The following is a 24,141-nucleotide window of genomic DNA, read 5'->3' on the forward strand; positions in this document are numbered from 1 at the left end:
CCAGTATGGCTTCATTGGATAATTATATTCATTAATTACATAAAATATTAAATATAAAAATATATTATTAATATTATTTACTCATTTTAAAAGAAAATGTTTTCATGACCCCTAAAATTATCATGGTCCCTAAGCAATGTAGCCTGTCCATCCTATGGCCAAGTCAACCCTAAGAACCTCACAGGAGTTGGCAGATATGTAGACATTGTTGGGTGAATAATTTGGCATAACTATCAAAATTCAAAATATGCATTACTTCAAACCCATGAGTTACATTTTTAGAAATTTATCCCATAAAAATAGGCACACAAATAAGTAAAAATATAAGAATAAGGAAGATCATTACATTAGTCATTATTTGTTAACTGCAAAAAAATTGTCTAAATATTATCTAAATGGGCCTCCCCGGTGGCGCAGCAGTTGAGCGCTGGGTTGCGAAACTGCCCGCAGCCTCTGCAGCGCCGGTTCGATCCACGGCTGCTCCCCGGCCACCAGAGGAGGGTCCCGCATGGCGCGCAGACCCCTCCTGCCGCCCGCTGCTCCCCTCGGCAGTGTACTTCAGTCCTTCTGCCTGCTCTGCTCCCCACTCTGGCTCTGGCGAATTCTCTCACTCTCCCGCGCTTCTGACTGTACCCAGTGCTTGTATAAATAAATAAATAAATCTTTAAAAAATAAATAAATATTATCTAAATGTCTAAAATATCATCTAACTATCTAAAATATTATCTAATATCTAACATTAGGGAGGATGGTTAAATTAATTTTGGCAGGAAAGGGCAGATACATATAAACCGATGTGGTAAGTTTACAGAACAAAAGTTCGTATTTGAATTAAAAGAGTCAAGTTAGGCAATAACATTCAGTAAGATGATGTTAAAGTTCTGTATTTCCAGAGATTGGAAAGATATATACTACATATATATCTTATACTATTAATAAGATTATCTCTAACAAACCAGAGTTGAAGAATGCCCTCCAAATTGTATGAATCTTTATAATGAGCATTTACTATTTATCTATCTTTAAAAGGATTTACATTTTGGACAGGAAAGAAAGATTTCTCTTTTTGATGAAGTCTGGAGCTCCCTTAGGGATATCAGTCTTCGCACACAGCTGAGAAGTATGAAAGATGCTCAGATAACCAAATTGGTTTCTTCCCCAGCTGTCCTGTAAAACAGAAGGGCGATAGGCAGCAAGATTTTCTCAAAACCAAACAAATGAAAGACAAAGGCAGCTTAGTTTTCCTCATGAAATTACATTTGACTGCTGCCTGAATCACAAAATGAGGCTTTCACCGGGTCCTCAAAAAGCCTTCTGACTCCTAATCCAGCAGTCATCCAAAGGACAGACAGGCACTTCAACTGAGAAGCAAAGTTCTGAGCGACAGTTAGGGGGGAGCGGCAGTTGGAGGCTAGTAAGCTAGGGGTCTCATTGCTCTGGAAAGGGGCTCTCAAGTTCATCTGCCAAATCTCATAATGGTCAAATGACAGCAGCCAATACTTTCTGTGTTAAGTCCAGGAGGCGTACACCTGAATCTTCAAAACCAATTCCATGTCCAGGAGTGCGTCCTGTATCCGTAGCAAAAAACTTCCTGAGGACCCAGTGTCCTCCCTACCAGATCAGCACCTTCTTCTAAGCAGCACCAAGAGGCAATGAAACAGTCCATACAGTTATTTTATTTTATTTTTTTAAGATTTATTTATTTATGCATACAAGAACAGGCCAGAAGTGTGGGGGGTGAGAGGATTCACCAGAGACAGAGTGGAGAACAGAACAGACTGACTGAAGTACACTGCTGAGGGGAGCAGCGGGCGAGAGAGGAGAGGTCTGCTGCACCATGTGGGTAGCTCCCTGGCTGGGGATCCATCAAACTTGTGCTGCAGAGGGTGTGGACAGCTTCACAGGCCATGTCTTAACCACTTGTGCCACCAGGGAGGCCCTCCATACAGTTATTTTAAATAAATAAGATTTGTTAATGACAAAGCACGTATTGGTTTTTCTGGTGGATGATGATAACAGTGCCCCACCACAGATCACACCTACCCCAAGGCTGAAGGGCCGTGGGGCTGGGGAAAAGACATATAGCCAGTCCTGTTACATATTTTATACATCTGCTCTTTTCCTTAATTCTAAGAGTTTACTGATGAACCATGCAACACCTAAATCATGGTAATTACATTGCCTACTCACCCTGATAATCTGCTGGAGAGCTCAATTTTGCTCCTTTCTTACAGTGTGAATTTTAATATCTTGTAGAGGTGTATATTTCTGCATTCATAGTTAACACACACCAGCAGAATTTTTTCAGATATCTCCATAGGTACCAAATTGTCTCTGTGTGCTTCAACTGAACTGTAATCCTGAATCCAGGCTGAATATCTCTTACTATTTTTTGCATCTCAGGAAGCCCTGGCCTGCTTCATGCTGCCCCTTATTCTTCCCCTGAGGCAGCAGTAGGGGAAAAAGGGATTGTGCTAAAGTGTTCATTGACAGTGCCTTCTCGAGTTCTTCTCTCACCCATCCCTCACCCCCAAGAAGACCCCCTTCCTTGTCTGATAATCCTATTTGTGCTTATTGCAAACTGCTCTACTACTCTTTAATACATCTGACCAAGCTTTTTTGCAATATTATAGCTTTGCTACATGGAAGAGAAGCCCCACTTACTGACTTAGAATTGCCAAGGGCCTCCTGGTAGCCTAGGGACTAAGTCTCAGCCCTAGCACAGTGAAGGCCCACCCCAGACAGCCTGGGTTCAGTCTTCATCCAGGCCAAGGAGATAACCCACACATGGTGCAGCAGACCTCTCCTGATTCGCCAGCTGCTCCCCTCAGCAGTGTATTTCAGTGGATCCTCCTGTTCTGCTCCCCATTCTGTCTCTCATGAATCCTCTCATCCCTCCCCCCACACCTCTGGCCTATGCCCAGTTCATCTATGCATTAATAAGTACATAATTTTTTTAAAAAGGAATTAAGTGCCAAGTGTAACAACTGATCAATTCTTCACACAACCCTGACACAGGCAATCATGTCCTTACTTTACAGGAGAGGAACTAAGCTGCAGAGTTCTAGTTGCTAGATCTGAAACCAGGTACTTTCCACTGTACACCACTACCTCTAGTTGGAGATCATTTTTAGGGCTAAACTACTACCTTTATTTTCTTTTCCATTTGCTTTTTTTTGGGGGGGAGAGGAAAAGTAATGCATGCATGTGGTTAAAAACAAAACAAAACAAAACCAACACAAATAATACAAAAGAGTACAAAATGAAAGGTGAAAGTCTCCCACCTCTGTTGGCATCAGTTGTCAGCAGTTTGTTGTCTATTACTTTTCTGTTTGTTAGTCATCTCCAAGAGTTACTTTGATGACTGCTGGTAGAAAAATTGGTAGATACTTTAAATCATGTAGATGTAGCCCTGAAATCTTTGATGACATTCAAAGGAAGGTATTATATACATTTTATCATTACATCTTTCTTAATATATTCACACATACACATTCCTATGTGGGTGTAATTAGCTTTTTTTAAAAAAATATTTATTTTATATTATTTTATTTATTCATTCATTCATTCATTTATTTATTTATTTATTTATACAAGCACTGGTACAGTCAGAAGGGCTGGAGGGTGAGAGAATTCACCAGAGCCAGAGCGGGGAGCAGAGCAGGCAGAAGGACCGAAGTACACTGCTGAGGGGAGCAGCGGGCGGCAGGAGAGGTCTCCATGCCTTGTGGGACCCTCCTCTGGTGGCCGGTTGCAGCCGGGGATCGAACCGGCTCCGCCGAGGCTGCGGGCAGCTTTGCAACCAGGCGCTCAACTGCTGCGCCACCGGGGAGGCCCAACTCAAATTTATTTTAATATGTGCCTTGAGCTTTTATGTGAACTTGTTTCTTAGAGACCACTACTCTCTAGTCATTTTATACAACCTGTTGTCGTGTGACTTGTGTTGCAGTAGGGTTTTCTTAATGTAATTTAGTTACTAGAGGGACCAAAGGAAATCTTCACTGTGGCATAGTCTTGTTGCTGAAATCTTGCAAAAATGGAGTCTATGATTCTTTATGGCAAGACTTCAACCTAGCTTTTATGAAATCTTTTTGAAAAAACAATTAGGACATTATTGTATTAATAATTGAATAATTTTATGTATTTCAATAAGATATATCAGTTGCTGTTACAAGATGAAAGATTTTATTGTCCTTCAGACAGAATTTATTTTATGTGTGAATGTTAGCTGAGCTGGATATATTAGAAGATCCTATTTCCAGAGGATCAGGTGATGGTGATGGAGGTGAGATAGTGTACATTGTTACTATACTAAATTTAAATGTTGAAAATTTAATAACAGATATGAAGACTTGAGTTTTGCTTCTTTTGAAGACTTGAGTTTTTGAAAAAGAATGTTTTCTTGAGTTGTGCACATATATATATATATTTTTTTAAGATTTATTATTTATGCATGCAAGAGCTGGGGTACAAGCCAGAGATGCGGGGGGTGAGAGGACCCACCAGAGACAGAGCGGGGAACAGAACAGGCAGACTGAGTGAAATACACTGCTGAGGGGAGCAGCAGGCGAGACAGGTGAGGTCTGCTGTGCCATGTAGGTTGCTCCCTGGCCGGCCAGGGATCGAACTCATGCTGCAGAGGCTGCAGATTGCTTCATAGTGCGGTGCTTATCCTCTTGTGCCACCAGGGAGGCCCTGCACCTGTGTATTTTTATGGTAGTTTCCCTTTTGTATTTCTTTAGTAAGTAATAATATTCATGATTAGCAATAGAGAAGATTAAATGAGAGAACAGTGATTCAGAGAGTGTACCATAAATTATGAAGTGTTTTGTAAAAAGTTACAGGCATTTTTTTCAATTTTATTATGTACTTTTCTAACTCTTACACAGTTAAAATTGAATTTTAGAATTCAAAGACGCGATAAAATTCTTTTATTCTAATCTTTCTGTTTTTGCAAATGAGGATACTGGGACCTACCAGCATGTTATCCCATAAAAAGCAGACTTAAAGGGGCAGATTATTTAGATTTTATTCCTGTTTTACTATTTACCCATGTGACATTGGCTAAACAATTTCTTTTTTTTTTTAAAGATTTATTTATTTATTTGTTTGTTTGTTTGTTTATTTATACAAGCACTGGGTACAGTCAGAAGAATGGGAGGGTGAGAGAATTCGCCAGAGTCAGAGCGGGGAGCAGAGCAGGCAGAAGGACCGAAGTACACTGCTGAGGGGAGCAGCGGGCGGCAGGAGAGGTCCGCACGCCATGCGGGACCCTCTTCCGGTGTCCGGGAAGCAGCCGGGGATCGAACTGGAGCTGCAGAGGCTGCGGGCAGCTTCACAACCCAGCGCTCAACCGCTGCGCCACCGGGGAGGCCCTAAACAATTTCTTTAAGCCTCATTTTTCTCAATTACAAATCAGTAATCATATTCTCTTCATAATAATATCTTACCTCAGAGTCATTGTCAGATTTAAATGAAATTATATGAAATTTTTTTCTAAATTAAAACTCAAATATAAGTTTTTATTAGTAGTAAATGATACATTACTTGAGACTAGTGGGAGATACAGTCCCGTGAAGCACAAATCTTAAGCCCAATCACCATTTTACTAGTGATCCAATTCAAAAGTAATTTTTTTTAAAGATTTATTTATTTATGTATACAAGAGCGGAGGTGTTGGGGCGGGGCGAGTGTGTGTGAGAGGATTCACCAGAGACAGTGGGGAGCAGAACAAGCAGATGCACTGAAATACACTGCTGAGGGAGCAGCGGGTGAGTCAGGAAAGGTCTGCTGTGCCATGTGGGTTGCTCCCTGCCTGGGGATCAAACTTGTGCTACAGAGGCTGCGGATAGCTTCAAAGTGCTGTGCTATCTTGCACCTTGAAATGTGTCTAAAGTCCACCTGTAAGTCTAGGTTTGGTGGGCAAAAGTCTTCAGAGAGGCAGCAGTGTGGGACATCTATCAACCATCAGCAGATGATTACTTGCTTTCTCATAGTCACAGAATGGCCACATCAGAGCTGTTTAATTTTCACCAGAATTCCTGACCAGAAAAATTACTATGGGGGTTCTCATTGCCTTTCTCCCAGCCCTGCAATAAAGTTGTGGAAAGAAGGTTACTCACACTCAGGTCAGTGCTCACTCAACCCACAGGGCAGCAATAGCGGATCATAACCAAGCCCCTCAAATAGCCCCCTATAGCTTTTTTTAAATTCATGATACTTTATCGCAGTCCCAGTAACCAGTCTGCTACACAGGTCTGGTGAAACTGTTGCATTACATGCAAACATTCCCAGGACTCTAAAATAGAGATGATCTCAAAATTCCTTTAGATTTAACCCAGTAAAAAAATCACTAGGTAATAACCAATTGGCAAAGAGAATTCCCACAGAGCAAGTAGACTTCTGGTATCCACTGGGAGCCTTACAAAACATCCACCTCACCTCAGAGGTCCAGCCTCTTTGCTCTGTATGTTCAGTCATTTCTGATCACATTTATTAAGTTACGGTTGTGTCTGTCTCAGATATTGTTGGTACTTTAGAACCCACTGATCCAAAATCACTGAAATGTGTACTCAATTTTTCTTCTGGTTACTGACAAAAAATGAGAGCCAACTACCCAGATAGTTGCACAAGCAAGATGCACTGCACATCTAGTTATCTCCAAAGGAGAATATTAAGGTGTGCAGGAATTAGTTGGGTACTTTACAGTAAATGTATTGTACATCATTTTAAAAGATTGTTTTACATCACTTGTAATCAGGGAAATGCAAATCAAAACTACCATGAGATACCATCTCACACCAGTGAGAATGGCACATATTAAAAAAACTAGCAACAACAAATGTTGGCGAGGGTGTGGAGAAAAAGGAACTCTTCTGCACTGTTGGTGGGAGTGCAAACTGGTCCAACCACTATGGAGAGCTGTGTGGAGATTTCTGGACCTACTAAACATAGAGCTTCCATATGATCCAGCAATTCCACTCCTAGGTATTTACCCAAAGGACACAGAAACATCAATTCCAAAGAACACCTGCACCCCTATGTTTATAGCAGCACTGTTTACAATAGCTAAGCTTTGGAAACAACCCAAATGCCCAAAAATAGATGACTGGATCAAGAAGATGTGGTACATATATACCATGGAATATTACTCAGCATTCAAAAAAGATAAACACATGCAATTTGCAGCAACATGGATGGCGCTGGAAGGGATCATGCTCAGCGAAATAAGCCAAAAAGAAAAAGAAAAATACCGGATGGTCTCACTCATAGCAGGAATCTAGAAAACTTAAATAAGGGACCAGGAAAATGAATATAAGAAAGTGAAAATCAAAATCAACAAAAAACTATGAACCAGAGACACTTTTTGGGGGGTGGGGGGCAGGAGGGGAAGGATTGGGGTCAGAATGGGGCGTTTGCAATTGTATGGGGGAATATAAAAATAAAATTTATTATTTAAAAAAAATAAAATAAAAAAAATAAAAGATTGTTTTAAAAAATAGCAACACTAGGGAGGTTATGCATGTGGATGATGACTAGGTTGGTGTCCTATTGTGGAGAAGCAGCAGGTGTGCCAGCAGCCAAAGTTTGTAGTGAATGAGAGGAAGAAACTTGAGATCAGGTGCAAAGATTACCAGGAAAGAAAATTAGAGTACAGAATTTAGTATCTAGATTCCCCTTGGGGTGCACTGTTCTAAAACGAGAAAACAATACCTATACTTAGTTACCTTTACAGTTGGTCACAGTTCCCATAACTGTTATTATTTCCTTCTAGTCCTGGGGATATCTAGACTTACAAGTGAGGAGATGACCCCAACACTGTCCTGAAAGCTACCTTGAGGTGGTAGCGAGAGCAGTGGCCATGTGGACAGCCATTCCAAATCAAATCAAATCACACTAAAATACAGATAATCACATTTCATTCCAGGGCTGTCATAAGCATTCAATAGATTTCTTGATATCATAGGTGTTCAATACATTTTTCCTCCACCCGCCGCACCCCAGCATACCACAAATATATGCACCAAGATTTCTTCAAGGATATCAAGTCTAGAAAAAGAAAATCCAGGATCAGGAAAACAGGTATGCAACCACTGCTGTATCAAGTGAGGTTGAAGAGAGACTCATTTCCCTGGTAAGGCCTGTACTGACTAGACAATAATAACAGGGATCTGGCTTTTCATAATTTGCTTGTCCTAAGCTGTTCTCCAGTGTGGTCCAGGGAGATCTCAAGACACTTTCAGGGATCCTCAGGGTCAGTTCTGTTTCCCATCAATGCCAAACCAGTGAGTTGACATTTTATTTTATTTTAAAGTTTTATTTATTTTTATACAAGAATTGGGGTACAGGCCAGAGATGGGGGGAGGTGAGAGGATTCACCAGAGACAGAGTGGGGAACAGAACAGGCAGACGGACTTAAGCACACTGCTGAGGGGAGCAGCGGGCGAGACAGGAAAGGTCTGTCCCGCCATGTGGGTCTCCCCCTGGCCAGCCGGGAATCGAACTCGTGCTGAGGACCGATTCATATGTTGCGTCTTAACCCCTGCGCCACCAGGGAGACCCAGGTTGACATTTTAACTCTCATTCTCTCTCTCTTTTTTAAAGATTTATTTATTTATGCATACAAGAGCTGGGGTGTAGGCCAGCTCTCATTTTCTTACTGAATACCATTCAGAGGTTACAAAATGTACTTTGACATAATCAACCAAAGGCTAATGAATGTGCACCTGACACCTTAGGCTTTAAAATGCCTGCTTCACAGCACTATTTACAATAGCTAAGCTTTGGAAACAGCCCAAATGCCCAAAAATAGATGACTGGATCAAGAAGATGTGGTACATATATACCATGGAATATTACTCAGCATTCAAAAAAGATAAACACATGCAATTTGCAGCAACATGGATGACGCTGGAAGGGATCATGCTCAGCGAAATAAGCCAAAAAGAAAAAGAAAAATACTGGATGGTCTCACTCATAGCAGGAATCTAGAAAACTTAAATAAGGGACCAGGAAAATGAATAACTATAAGAAAGTGAAAATCAAAATCAACAAAAAACTATGAAACAGAGACACTTTTGGGGGGGTGGGGGGCGGGAGGGGAGGGATTGGGGTTCAGAATGGGGGGGTTGCAATTGTATGGGGAATATAAAAATAAAATTTATTATTTAAAAAAATAAAAAATAAAATAAAATGCCTGCTTCAATACATCAATGTTCATGGCTACAACCCATACAGACAAAAGAATTTGGAGGCCTAAATTATAACTGTTAAGGGTGCTAAGTGCCAGGTTGAACAATAAAAATACAGGACGCCACTTAAATTCAAATTTCACATAAATAAGAAATATTGCATGGGATACTCTCATATTAAAGAGTTACTCGTTGCTTTTGTGAAATTCAGATTTAACTGGGTGCCCCGTAGTTCACCTGCCAACCGTAGGCGGGAAGCCGAAGCGCATACTCAGCGGCAGCCCCGGCGGCAGCCGGCCAGAGCGTCCCGCCTCCGAGAAATTCCGGGTGCGACACTTCCGGTCAGGCGGGCGGCTGCGCATTCGCGGAAACCTCCTCAGAGCCCAGGCGCGCCGTCGTCTCCAGGGCAGCCCCGCCCCGGCCTCGCGCCCCGCCCCCCGCCCGCCGGAACCGCCTTCCTGCCTTCTGGGGACCGGGGCCGCGGCCTGGTCCCGGCGTGGGCCGCTCGGCGCTCGCGCCGTTTTCCTGTCGCCGGGAGTGGCGGGCCGGCCAGCGGGCGGCCGGGACCGGCGGTAGCCATTCCTGTGTCGCTGCGCCCGCGGGGGCCGCCCGAACCGGCCACGATGCCACTGGGCCTGAAGCCCACCTGTAGCGTCTGCAAGACCACGTCGTCCTCTATGTGGAAGAAGGGCCCGCAGGGGGAGATCCTCTGCCACCACTGCACGGGCCGGGGCGGCGCGGGCGGCGGGGGCGCCGGCTCGGGGGCGGCCGGCGGGACGGGGGGCAGCAGCGGCGGCGGCGGCTTCGGCGCGGCGACCTTCGCCAGCACCTCGGCTGCCCCCCCGCAGAGCAACGGGGGCGGGGGCGGCAAGCAGGTGAGCTCCGCCGGCGGGGGCCGCCGGGGCGCGAGGCGGGCGGGGGCCGGGCTGGCCGGGCGGGGGCGGGGGCGGGGGCGTAGCTTCCCGGGCGGCCGCGCACCTGCTGGGCCGCGTCGTCTCCTCCGCTTCGCACCCACTCCCCTCCCGCCATGATTAGATCTTCATTGACTCGGCCTTTTCGAAGCACCTTTTGTTACTGTGAGAAATTGGAAGTGTGCAGAAGCAAGGAAATTAAAAACCCTTCAGACATTCCTCCATTGCAATATTTTGGGGAGCAACCAGGCAACCCAATATACACACGTTTACCCAGAGACGCAAACGGTCATGTTACTGGAACTTTTTCCTTGTTAATAATAAAGGATTTTTTTTTTTAGGCCATTATGTTATTAAGATGATCATGTCATTATTTTAAGTGACAGTGTAAATACCGTAGCAGGTGCCTTGCCTACGCTGTTCTCTGGCGTTGTCGAATTGAGTTAAGAATTCTTTGTGAGAAATACAACAAATGAATAGCTCTTGCCTTGGCCTACATTTACTCCTACTCCTGCCCCCTGCCCTATTGTAAGTAGCACACACCTTTTTGGAGACTTGAGATGCTTGCCTGCCGGGCCTTCCGTGTTTTTAATTATTCCAGATCATGCAGTTACCCATAATAAAAGGAAAAGGTGCACTCTTAATTTTTAAATGTCTGTGTAAAGTGTATACTCGAAAGCTCATAAATGGTTGTATTAGATAGCAACCTTGCTACCCTTTTCATTTTTTTCTTTTTTGTTCTGTAATTGTTTGTGTAACAGAGTAAGCAGGAAATTCACAGGAGGTCTGCTCGTCTCAGAAACACTAAATACAAATCTGCTCCAGCTGCTGAAAAGAAAGTTTCCACGAAAGGAAAAGGGAGAAGACATATTTTTAAATTAAAAAATGTAAGATGATTGTGGACAGTGTCTTTTACTATAATGGTGTTGTGTTTGTAGTGTGTCCTCCACGGCCTTGGTCTCCCGTCGTTGAACTTTGAATCTCTCTTGGAAACCCTTCCAAACTCCACAAGGGAAATGAGCTCTGTTTCAGGAGGTTTACTGTTTACAAACATTACCCCTTCTCTTCTTTCAGTTTTTTTCCCCTCTAGAAAATATAAATATGAGTCTAAAAGAAACATAAACCTTGAACTCATTTTATTGTGTTGTCTAAGAAAGGACCAAGTAGGATTATGGTTCTTGGTATGACCAGGTACACTAGGAAAACTTTTTTAAAATTCTTTAAAAATCTATGTAAATAATACTGAAACTTGTTCATTTTCCTATTTATTTGTTACAGCCCCAGAAAGTATACTTTACTGATTTATGATAATTTGATGAATATGAATAAAAAAATTTGTTAAAGCTTTATTTCTTCTGCTCTAAGAAAATAGATTTTTTGAAAGACTTGAAGGTGAAAGCACATTTTTATTGCAGTATAGTCTCATTTTTGTAAGCACAGTGGAACAGTGGTCACTCTAACAAACAATACTTTGTACACTACTTTTTAAAACCTCTGTATATTTGCTTTCAGAAAAAGAATGCTTCATTTACCAGTAAAGACAATTGTAAAGTTGGGCATATCATTTATAAAACATAGAGTAGCATTTTGGTAATTTTGTGCTGAGTGTAGATTCTTTTTGAGAGCCCCTAATTTAAGATATTTTAAATTTTGTTTCCTTCATCTGAGGAATTTCTTGTTAAGTGAATGTTCAATAGATTATAGTTGAACCATGAAATCACAGGTTTTTCTTAAGTATAATAGAATGTGTTCGCTGCAATTATTTCATTTTCACTAGCAGCCCCTTTCACAATTAATCATTTTCACTAGCAGCCCCTTTCTTCAAGGATTTTATCAAGAAATATTTTGGAGAGGCCTGGTTTCTATGTTGTGGCGTAAATATGTGTGTAACTGCTTGAAAAGGGATTTTAATGCTAGTTGACGGCAAATGAAGGAAGTTTCTTTTAGCTTTAGTTCAGTCTTACTATAAAATCAGTTTTGATGATATTGTCATAGTTAAGTTCAGGTGGAGAATGTTTGCAAGGAGACACTATCTCATTTTGTTTTCACCTACACATTTCTTACTGTAGCCACTTCTGTCCTACTCAGGTGATTAGAGCCATTATATTGTTATAAATTTATTAATGTATAATAAAGCTTTGAGAGTGCTCATGTTAAATCTCAGTCACATAATCAGAAGCTAGTCCTTTGGTTCTCAGCAATTTTGAAGCTAATGATAGAAGAAACAGCAGTAGAAATATTCAGACTGCTTTGCCATAACACGTAGAAAATAATTTATCTTTTTATCACATTTCTTGTCACCAAACAACAAAGTTAGTATTTCTCAAATTATAGAACTCTCATAATGACTGGGGAAGTGCCTATGCACACTGCATACGCATAAACCTCACTATGAATATGCTAATATCTTTTCTCTTTTTTTTTCACAGCCCATCAAAGCTCCTGAGTCGGTTTCCACTATAATCACTGCAGAGTCAATCTTCTACAAGGTAAACATCTGCAGAGTTACTGAAGGAAGATTTGGGCCTATTGTGTGTTCTACTAAAATACTGGGTTAGTGTAATGGTCTCAGCTGCTCTGTAAGGTTTGATTTTTTGTTATTGTTCCCATCTAAGCCATTTTCCACCACTGTTGGCTGTTACAAAACATCACATCCAGAACTGAGGTGGGAGGGAGGTTGCCTATTGAAATATGTTATGAGGATCTTAAGAATTTTTAATGTAAGTTATGGGAATAATTCTTAAAGTGCTTATTTATGGCATGGAGCTAAAAAGGAGGCCACCCTAGCCATTGAGATGGATTGAAGGTTAAGAAAGGTGTGACTGGGACTAGGAGAGCATGTGGACTGTGATGTACTGGCTAGTGTAAGCACAGAGATTCTACAATGCCGTTAGGTAGAAGTGAGGGGAATAAGGGTATTAGTGGAGATTAGCACCTATTAGAAGTCTTTGGTGACAGAGTAAGTCTAAGATGTTTTGCTAGCAGAATGAGGTAGTTAGATTTGTTAGCCCATGCACGTCTTGACACCCCAGTGAGAGAAGTGACATGGGATTATTTTTTAGCAAAACCTTAGGAAAGCAATTGAGATGAAGAAAAGACCTCTAAGCCCTGGCAGGCCTGGCCCAGGTATGAAGCCTGTGTTGTGTGTGTAGTGTGTCCTCCACAGCCTTCATCTCTCATCATTGAACTTTGAGTCCGCTCTTGGAAACTCTTCCAAACTCCACAAGAGAAGTGAGCTCTGTTGCAGGAGGTTTACTGTTTATAAACAATACCCCTTCTCTTCTTTCAGTTTTTTCAGACATAGGTCTGAACTGTCACCTAGGGGGCAGTACTATGTTAGTGCTTTATTTATAACTGACCTAAGTGGACCAAACACTGGAAACACAAGTGATTATTTGCCTTCAGTGTATCTTTCTTTTAGCCCAAAATCTGTATATTCTTAACTAGTTTATACATAGGCAAACCTCTCTCCTGTATTTCTGGCATTTCATACATTGTTGATAATGAAGTTTAGTATGTGTTTGCTATGTATAGACATTGCGGTAAACATTTCGCATACTTTACTTCATTCAATCTACTCCATGACTTGGGCACTGTTATCCTTATTGTATAGGTAAGAACATTGAGGCATAGAAGGGTTTATTAACTTTTCCAAGATCATATAACCAACAAGTCATGGATCAAAGCTGTCTGATGCCAGAGTCTAAGCCTAGAGTTCAGCTCCTGGCTCACTGCTTGGATGAGTGGCTACGGGGCTAAGACCAACCTGTCTAATATTTCTTCATCTGTCAAATAGGGATTGTAAATTGAAACTGCCTTGTAGGGGCAAGTGAGCTTATGTATGTTAAACACTTAGAAGATTAGGCACTCAATGAATAATAGAAATTATGATCATCACATTTTCAGTTTCATGCAATTACCTTCACGGAGTAAACTTGTTGGGCTAAAGATTTAGTGTACTAATTATTTTCAAGCATGTCTCAACAGAAAGATGTGAGGGATCTGCTATTGGAAGTATTAATACTTTGTTATTGGGGTTTATCACCCATATTTATTAAACAATAAGAACAAAATGCAACAAAATGTTCAAGTAGTGATGCAGGTGCCCAGAGTGGGGTTTGTCACAGTAATGCCACTGCAGGCAGCTGGGGTGGGTGAGTTTAAAAGGTTATTGCCAGCTGCTGAACTAGAGCCCAGATCAAGCATTCAGGAGGAAGGTAAGTGGGAGCCACTGGATAGAATGGACACTCAAGGCCCAGAATAGTTTAGTGACCTGCTTGGAGTACTTCAGTCACAGAACAACTCTGTGAACTCAGGTCTGGTCATTTCTGAGCCTGTGTTCTTCATGTGTTAGACCCCCTTTCTGTTCTCGCAGTAGCACAGAAACCTCCCGGTGAATGAAGGAAGGAATTCCTTACGTCAAGTGCCCCAGTTCTGTTTGGTGTTTTATTTATTTACTTATATATGTATATTGTATGTATATACATATGTAGATATACATTACACATAACAGCACATATTAATAGACATCTTGTGTCAGGCACTGGTTGCCATTGGAATCTTTTACTAAGACATTGTCTTTGGCTGGCAGTTCTGCTTTCATGCTATTATGTATTTTGGATTAATATTCATTCAGTATATATTCAAATGCCTATTATAAGCAAGCTCTATTTTATGTGTGAGAAAACATATAATCATTTACAATTTGAGAGTAGTGATCATACATTAGACAAAGCTCACCATTAATTCAAACTATTTTATGACAAATAACTTCAAACTTGGAGTAGAGGCTAAAAGAACCAGTTTATAATGGTTATGAACTAGTAAGTAGCAGATTATGGGGGGACAGGACTATACCCACCTGTAGTCGACCAGATGCTACAATCATCCTTAGACACATGGATAAAGGGTACAGCAGGAGAAATTCCTGTCACAGCTTAGTTTCTGGAAATAGAACTGAATGTTAGAAATACCAGTAATTGTTTTAGGGAAGAATATTAAAGTGAATTGAAGGGGACAAGACAAGCCCAGTGAGACTGAGAAAAGGTACAGTAAATTGAGGATAAAGTTATCCCGAAGACTGATTATAATCAAAAGAGTTTCTGTCTTTTCTTTTGGCTTGAACTTACGGTGTCTATTTTCTTCAGTGAATGATTAAGGAAGGAGGCGTGTAGAGTATATTCTCACCAGGTAAGCACTGCTTTTCAAGACAATACAGAGGTAGAGAGCTAAGCTGGTATAGTTGCTTCAGCTGCAGTCTCTGCCTTATATAGCTATCAGCAAAACGCTTAACCTTTCTATAGAGTAATGGCCCTGGCCAAAAAAAAGCAGGGATAGTATTGATACCTTTGTGCTATAAAATCAAAGTATCTTTGTAAACAAATGTCTTCTGCAGATGCAAGTTATCATGTGTGCATGTAATTTTTTTTATTCAAAAGTGAAACAGTTCTAGAATTGGCATCAATCATGTAAACACTGATACTTTAGACAATCTCAAATACCTCTTATTAACCACTTTCGAAAATGATTGTTCTCATGTGAGGAATTTTCAGTTCATACTCATTTTAATATGAAATGTCCTATTGACTTTAAATATAGAATTATCTTCTGCTTCTCCCAGGGAGTATATTACCAAATTGGAGATGTTGTTTCTGTGATTGATGAGCAAGATGGAAAACCCTACTATGCTCAGATCAGGGGATTTATCCAAGACCAGTATTGTGAGAAGAGTGCAGCGCTAACGTGGCTCATTCCCACTCTTTCTAGCCCCAGGGACCAATTTGATCCTGCATCCTACATCATAGGTGAGTTTGACAATTGGTGCAGGTTTTTGAACCCAGTTATTTCCCCATTATTATATATATAAGAATGTATTAGTCTGCTCAGACTGCCATAAAATACCACAGACTGAAGGACTTACACAACAGGAATTTATTTCCTAATAGTTCTGGAGGCTGGAGTCTAAAATCAAGGTGTTGTTAGGTAGCTTCTGATGAATGTTCTCTTCCAGACTTGTGGATAGCCACCTTCTTAACATGTCCACTCCTGGAATCTGTTCTTATAAGAACATAATTAGGGCTACACTCTGGGGTCCCCTCTGGGGTCCCTAGGATAAGAAGCTTTCTTGTCCTTGTCTACCAATAAATCTCTTGCTTTTTTTTTTAAGATTTATTTATTTATACAAGCACTGGGGTACAGTCAGAAGTGCGGGAGGGTGAGAGAATTCACCAGAGCCAGAGTGGAGAGCAGAACAGGCAGACTGACAAAGTGCACTGCTAAGGGGAGCAGCGAGCGGCAGGAGAGGTCTGCGCGCCATGTGGGACCCTCACCCGGCGACCGGGGATCGAACCGGCGCTGCAGAGGCTGCGGGCAGCTTCGCAACCCAGCTCTCAACCACTGCGCCACTGGGGAGGTCCATTCTCTTGCTTTTTTGTAAAAAAAAAAAAAAATACCAAATCATGTTGGATTAGGTTCCCACCCTTATGACCTCATTTAACCAGATCTACCTCCCTAAAGTCCCTATGTCCAGTACTATCACATTGGTAGTTAGGGCTTCAACATATAAATTTGGGAAGGATATAAATCACTCCATAGTAAAGAAGCTTAAGTATCATCAAGTACAAAAAATTAGAGAGCTTTGTAGAAAATACGAAGGACATTATAACGGGGTTGAGTGTGATTAGTTATTTTGAGTTCTGGCAATATGAACCTGTTACAAAGTGCTGTGAATAAGATTTTCCTGAGTAACCCAGGGTTTAACTTTATTAAAATTTATTCTTTAGGGACTAGGATAGTTAGGTTACTTATAAAAATCTATTCAATAATAATTTCTAAAAGAAGTATGGCAGTTATTTTAAAATCTTAAAAGTTCTCAATATGTGTCCATCTACATTTTACACATTTACCTTTTATAACTTGTCATTGTTGTTAATTTCAGTTGCAGCCACTGTACTCTAATTTCAAGACTGACAAAAGAAGTAGGACAAATGGTTCTTGATGTAGGCTCATGAGAAGTTAGTGATGAATACCATTTTGAATGTTTTTGAAGTTTTTAATTTACTGTGAACTTTTAGCTCTTTCTGCAGTGGGCATGTTGTACTTTTGCATTCTGAAAAAAAGGAAACTTACACCACCATTTGTGGACACTGGTTCAGTGAGAGCATTTGTGGAGCAGACATGAATGAGTGGGAAGACCCATTCTAGGGTGTGTGGATTTGAGTTGCCACATTTCCGACCTGTGGAGCTAGATGCCAAATCCAAGTATAACATTCCTGTAGGAGCCATACTTAACTATTTTCTTGTAAAGTGCTTTTGAATTAATAAAATACTAGCGTAATTATATAATTAAAAGAAAACATTGTGAAAATTTCTTCAGCAGACCTCAGGGACAAATAGTGTACCACTATTATTCTCACCTATATGACAAGTTTGATACATGACCAGTTTTGATCTTCTGCTTGTAAGTACATAGAAGCATGAACTGTCATTTACGTAATCTGTCAGACAGGTTTCTTCAGAGAGGCCATCGTTTCTGTGGCTCCTCTCTCAACTGTTCTTCCCAATCCTCTAGAGGAGGCAGCTTAGCAGAGAGGTTCAGAAAACAAACTCTGGAATTAAGACTTTCTGGGGGCTTCCTGGGTGGCGCAGGAGTTGAGCGCTGGGTTGTGAAACTGCGTGCAGCCTCTGCAGCACCAGTTCGATTCCCAGCTGCTCCCCAGCCACCAGAGGAGGGTCCCATATGGCGTGCAGACCTCTCCTGCCGCCCACTGCTCCCCTCAGCAGTGTACTTCGGTCCTTCTGCCTGCTCTGCTCTCCGCTCTGGCTCTGGTGAATTCTCTCACCCTCCCGCGCTTCTGACTGTACCCAGTGCTTGTATAAACAAATAAATCTAAAAAATAAATAAATAAAAGCAATGGAATGTTTAAGAAACCTTTAAAAAAAAAAAAAAAAAAAAGACTTTCTGGACTCCTAGCCCAGCCACTAGCCTTATGATCTTGGAACTTGGGAAAGTTCCTTAGTTTGTCTTACTTCATTTTTCTAACATGTAAAATGAAAGTGGTATGCCTAGCTCAGAGGGTTGGCGTGAGGATTTAAAGTATTGATATATGGAAAGTACTTAGATCAACATAGGCATGTGATAAACACAATATTAGGCTAACTATTTTTAGAATCCTATATTGACTTGATGTTTGGGGGAGAATGCTGTATTCATTAAGCAGTTAAAGTAGAAAAAAGGTGGAAAATAACTTCAGAATATACATGTTTCAAAGACTAATGTCGAATTACCACCAGAGTGGTTTTCCTAGTATTTAAGAATTATAACATTTTATAAAAATGAAATCTATGTTCAAAAATGTGTTCAACTTTTTCATTGGTTGCCTTTCAGGACCAGAGGAAGATCTTCCAAGGAAGATGGAATACTTGGAATTTGTTTGTCATGCACCTTCTGAATATTTCAAGTCACGTTCATCACCATTTCCCACAGTCCCCACAAGACCAGAGAAGGGCTATATATGGACTCATGTTGGACCTACTCCTGCAATAACTATTAAGGAAACAGTTGCCAACCATCTATAGTTTGAAAAGTAAAGCTAGATTTCCAGTTACCTTGTTTTCTTACTGCTATAAGATATGCCACCTTTTACTAATGAAATTCTTAAATGGAAAAATGACTTAAAAGTTTTTTCTCTATTACCCAATTATCATTAGCCTTTAAACCATTAGTTTATTACTAGTCATTTAGAAAATTAAAAGGGATAAAAAAGAATTAAATGTACTTTGAAGTTAAACATTCTATGTATGTATTTTCCCAGGCAAAGACTGTGATTTCCAAGGAGACCGTTAGGAACAGGTAGTATCTATTTTTCTCCATAATTTATTTCTAGAAACTCACGAATGAATTGTATTTTCACAATGAAGTTTTAATTAAGGTTTGGATTTCTTACCAAAGATTTAATTAGATAAAATGTAGCTATGGCCAACAATATCACAAAGTTATACAAGCTTTGTTTTCTCATTTAAAAAATGCCAATATACTGTTAGCTATTTTAACAACAGTATGAAAATGGGAAGAAGTAAGGATTGCACACACTCACCTGATTTAACTAGCATTTTTCAGCCCTAGGAAAATTTGTCAGAATCTAGTTTAATTGTAATGATTTTGAGCTGTGACAATTTTTCTACACTGTTATAGTTTGTGGGTTGAAAAAAAGCAAATGTAGATAATTATGTACATAGTCATCTCTCTATTCAAAATAAATATAGTAAAATCAGTTGTAAATACCATTGTAAATAACTAAGAGCTAATATTCAAACTTTTGGATTAAAATGTATTTTCCATAGTGTATTTCCATTGAATTTATTTTGTTTAAACAAAAAGGATTTTCTATCCAAAAATATATAAATAGGAATCACCAGTATTGTAATACTTGTAATTTTTTGTGAAAAATTAATCAATATGTAATTAATTTTGGAAAAGTCTAGAAAATGGCTGATTGACAAAATGAAAGTTTGGTGTAAGGTTTTTATTGAAATGAAGGGAAAATTTTTTTAGATCTAATGTTTTATTTATTTATTTTTTTACATCTTTGTTAATTTTGGATAGTATTTGATTTCTACCCTCTGGTGTGGTCCCTGTAGTTATCCGACCACCATAGCACCATGATCTAATACTATAGTCCTTTTGTGCTTTCCTCCCCTGTTTTGACCCCTTCTCTCTTCCCTTCCTTTACTCTGTGCCTCAGGTCTATGGTCACCTTGCAAGTTTTGTCATAAATGAAGAAAAATTTTAAACCAGTGTATATACTGACATTTGTTCATAAATTGGTAGATATTTGTGTAATATCTTTTTAAACAAAGATTAAATTTTCACCTTTCTCCTCTACAAACACCAGTGGTTACCATTGCTTACAGAATAGATTCATACCTTTTCTCCTGTTACCAAAAGCCTGCTCTGATATAGTTCTAGTATATATTTCCAGCCTTGTTCCTTTTCACTCTGACTAATATTATTCTCCTGACAACTTCCTCATTTTCCTGGCTCAGAGATCTTGTTCATATTGTTCCCTCCAGTTTTACCACAGACTGCCTTAAAACCTTCAAATTCTACCTCTGAGATCTTTCCAGATTAACATGACTCCCTAAAATCAATCTGTGTCTTAGTCTGTTGTTGTATAAGTATCTATTTCTACTGCCCAACCCCTATTCCATGGAGCACAGAGATGGTATGTTTTATTTACAAATCTTTGTAGTAACTCTCAGAGCACCTAAGCCAGGTCCTCACTTAATGAGAGGTGACCATGGGTCCAGATTGGATGCTATTAATTAAATTACCTGTTGTGGGCCTCCCCTGGTGCCACAGCGGGTTGAACTCAGCACTGTGAAGCTGTCTGCAGCCTCTGCCATGCAGGTTCTATCCCAGCCGACTGGCGAGATACCCACATAGCGCAGCAGACCTCTCTTGTCGCGCCCGCTGCTCCCCTCAGCAGTGTATTTTGGTTAGTGTGCCTGTTCTGTTCCCCGCTCTGTCTCTGGTGAATCCTCTCATCCCCCACACCTCTGGGCTGTACCCCAGTTCTTGTATGTATGAATAAATAAATCTTTTAAAATAAATAAATAAATTACCTGTTGATATTTCAGTTAATACTAGTTCCTACTAGTATTAAAGTATTATGAACTGTCAACTTGAGTAGAATTTCAAATTGTAATGTTCTAGATTAGTATTAGATTGTTTTAAATATTGTTTTAACAGGATGTAAAAATGGACTCTCAATAGTTCTCTTACACATATAAATCTTACATAAATAAGTACTGAAAAAAATATCCCAAAAAGTTCATGTTCTTAGCTGTGAAGGACTTCTCTAGGAGTGTTCGTTTTGCATCAAGAAGTTTGAATTATGATTCTATTTTTAGCCATAAGTAGGTGAAATCATGAGAACAGTGGAATAAAAATTACATCTATATTTTTACATGCATGTGTGTTTATATACACATAGGTACATAATTACATTACACATACTCAGAATGAGATTCTGTCATGGTTTAGAGAAGGGAATGGCATTTTTGTGGATTTTATTTTGCTAACCTGGGAATGGTTTAGGAATGTGTACCGATTGTATAAACCATGCCTTTTGTAGGAATTTGTTCTTCTTACACCCAAGAAATATAAGCCAAGATGTCAGCTTCATGAAGGAACAGAGGGAACCTGAAGCCAACTAGAGCGGAATGTTTAAATAAGTTAATGTGCATTTGTGTGCATTTTTCCATTTTTCTTCCTTTCCGGTATTTTTTTTTTTTTTGGAGGTCTTCTGCAATGAGCATATATACATGCAAACACACGCACTTGTTTGCAGACTGCCCAAGTGGTGGTATGGGACTACCAGTTTTGTTTTTTTTTCCATCTTTAAAGATTTATTTATTTATTTATTTATACAAGCACTGGGTACAGTCAGAAGCACGGGAGGGTGAGAGAATTCACCAGAGCCAGAGCGGGGAGCAGAGCAGGCAGAAGGACCGAGGTACACTCCTGAGGGGAGCAGCAGGCAGCAGGAGAGGTCTGCACGCCATGTGGGACCCTCCTCTGGTGGCCGGGGAGCGGCCGGGGATGGAACCGGCGCTGCAGAGGCCGCGGGCAGCTTCGCAACCCAGTGCTCAACCGCTGCGCCACCGGGGAGGCCCAACTACCAATTTTTAATCCACACATATAGAGAACATTTTACATATGATAGTTTTTTTTTTAAATTTATTATTAAAATTCTTCTTTATTAAAGAAGCAAGCAAAATAAATGAACTAGACTTTGGGCTTTTTCTTTTTTTTCACTACTCCTGCCCCAGATGAACTAGACTTTGAATCTATATATCAAAGATAAATGCAAAACCCAATTAATTAAAACCAAAAATTTACAGAAGTGATCATCAAGCCAAGAGTTACAAAGAGCAGTTTTTAAAGCCTTGCAAGGGATCTACATACATGACATACAAAGAAATAAAGTCAGTGATTTAGTTAATTTCCTATATTCATATAGTGATTCTAGGAAAGATCTCAAGCATGACCTCTTTTGGCTTATCAACTCCTGGACCCAGTCCCTGGACTCTGATGAAGAACACCATGTTCTGCAGGGCACTTAAATCACTCAAACTGGAGGAAATGGCAAGGCTGAGACACTGGTACAGATTCGAAGCTTGTCCCTTACTCTCCTTTACTCTGAGTCCAAATTGCCTGTCTGACTGGTTTTAGAGACTGTCCCACAATTGTAAAGTAGAATCTCTGTCATAGAGCCTTTATTCTCTATCACTTCTAGTGCTTCTGATTCTCTGATCAGAGCCTGGCTGATACAGTTACTGAGACACTGAAGGATAAAGGTAAGGAACTGCTGTTTTTCATTATAAACTATTTAGAATCATATGACATTTTTAAGAAAAAAAAACTTTTTGATAAATTTTTTAAATTGAAAAATCCTAATGAAGGAGATCACATAAGGAGAAATCAGAAGATTGAATTATAAAAAAAATTCATTTCTATTTGTTAAAAAATATGTATGCAAATTTAAAAACCAAACAACAAAAAAGGAGAAATAGCTCACTCATGTAACTGCTGACAGAAATGGCAGCTCCTTACTATGCTGGCCTCCCCATAGCTTTGCTGAGAGCAAATGAAAAAAACCAGATCAAATGATCCATGCGCAAGTACCCATAATAGCCACCAGCTTTTTATAATCTGAAAGTGACATACCGTCACTTCTACTCTATGCTGTTGGTCACACAGACCATCTCTGATTCAGTGTGGGCAGGACCACGCAAATATGGGAGTGTGGTTAGCGAACATCTGAGAGGCAGAGAGGACACCATCTCCAGCTGGTATAAATGTAAACATCACTTTTTGGAAAGTTGCTTTGTATCGATAATCTTTAGTTACTGTTATGCCAAATACAAATATAAATAAGCGAAACACAAAAGGACAAATACTGTATAATTCCACCTAGAATAGACAAATTAATGGATACAGGTTACCAGCACTGAGGGTTAGAGTAGGGGTGGGCAATGTTAAGGGTATGGAATTTCTGTGTGGGATGATGAAAAAGCTCTAGAAATGAGTTGTAGCAATGCAACATTTGAATGTACCTGTGCCACTGAATTGTATCCTTTAAAATGGTTAAAATGATAAATTTATGTATGTTTTATCACATTAAAAAAATAATAGGTAGAAGATAAAGTCAACAGAATTTAATGACCAGTTGGAAGAAGAGAATGAGGAAGAAGGAAGAAGACATGTTATTTTTCAGGGGGGAAAAAAAGCCATCTGTACCTTTCCAGGTTGAGGTAATTAGTAAGTTGTATCTGTTTTGCTTTATTTTGTTTTATCAGAATCAATTTACTTTATTGTATTACTATTAAGTTTCAATAGTAAAGGATTGCCTTTCGTTTGCTTTATTTTCTGTGATCATTCATACTAAACTCTCCCATAAAATTAAAACTCTCCCCTGATTATATCCAGTCATATAAACTGTTCTATCAACTTCATCTTCTTAGAAACATCCCCATATCTAGGGAATTACCTTTTCCTCTCTCATAGATTCCCAATTTCGTGAATCTCATATTTTTCTCCCTTCTTGGGTTATCACTTCATTTTGGTGGTGTTCATCATCCAGTAAGTTTTACATAAAAGAACCATGGGAAGTAAATTGCCATATGAAAATTTCATAATTCCAACTTCACAAAAATAGAAACACAGGCCACAGGAATAGAATAAAAAGTCTAGAAATAATTTCACACAAATAATGAACAGTTTATCTTTGATTAAAAAAAGCGTGACCTTACACTAGAGAAAAGAAAGCCCCTTCAACAAATGGTGTTGGGACATTTGGACAGCATCAATGTAGGGTAAGGTAAAAACTATCAGGCTTTTTTGCCCTCCTGCCATTAGGATAGATGACGGAACCCTGCGGTCCTGAATGCATGCCTGATGGCGGGCACCTGGAGTAGGGTGTGGGCAAATGTAGATGGGATTCACCTGGGCTAAGACTGGGCTTTTAAGGGCGGCA

General features: G+C 39.9%; 2 protein-coding genes across 2 annotated transcripts in view; one reads left to right on the top strand and one right to left on the bottom strand.

Annotated features, from left to right (window-relative positions):
* The window catches only part of LOC311168863 (protein lifeguard 2-like), a gene marked incomplete at both ends in the record, with an annotated part of 28,451 nt that extends 18,898 nt beyond the window's left edge, over positions 1-9,553 (bottom strand). The window contains one exon of the mRNA XM_084230575.1: positions 9,429-9,553. Within this exon, the coding sequence (XP_084086701.1) occupies positions 9,429-9,553 (125 nt within the window). The remainder of the gene's footprint in view (positions 1-9,428) is intronic.
* A 261-nt stretch (positions 9,554-9,814) lies between these two features.
* GATAD1 (GATA zinc finger domain containing 1) lies at positions 9,815-18,679 on the top strand (the record flags this gene model as incomplete). The annotated part of the gene is made up of 5 exons (XM_084229816.1): positions 9,815-10,066; positions 10,864-10,989; positions 12,532-12,591; positions 15,723-15,906; positions 18,489-18,679. The coding sequence occupies 5 exons, from the start codon at positions 9,815-9,817 to the stop codon at positions 18,677-18,679; spliced, it is 813 nt and encodes a 270-aa protein (XP_084085942.1).
* Positions 18,680-24,141: the final 5,462 nt, after the last annotated feature.

The sequence above is a fragment of the Talpa europaea genome, assembly GCF_964194135.1.
Source record: "Talpa europaea genome assembly, chromosome: 3".
NCBI lineage: Eukaryota > Metazoa > Chordata > Mammalia > Eulipotyphla > Talpidae > Talpa > Talpa europaea.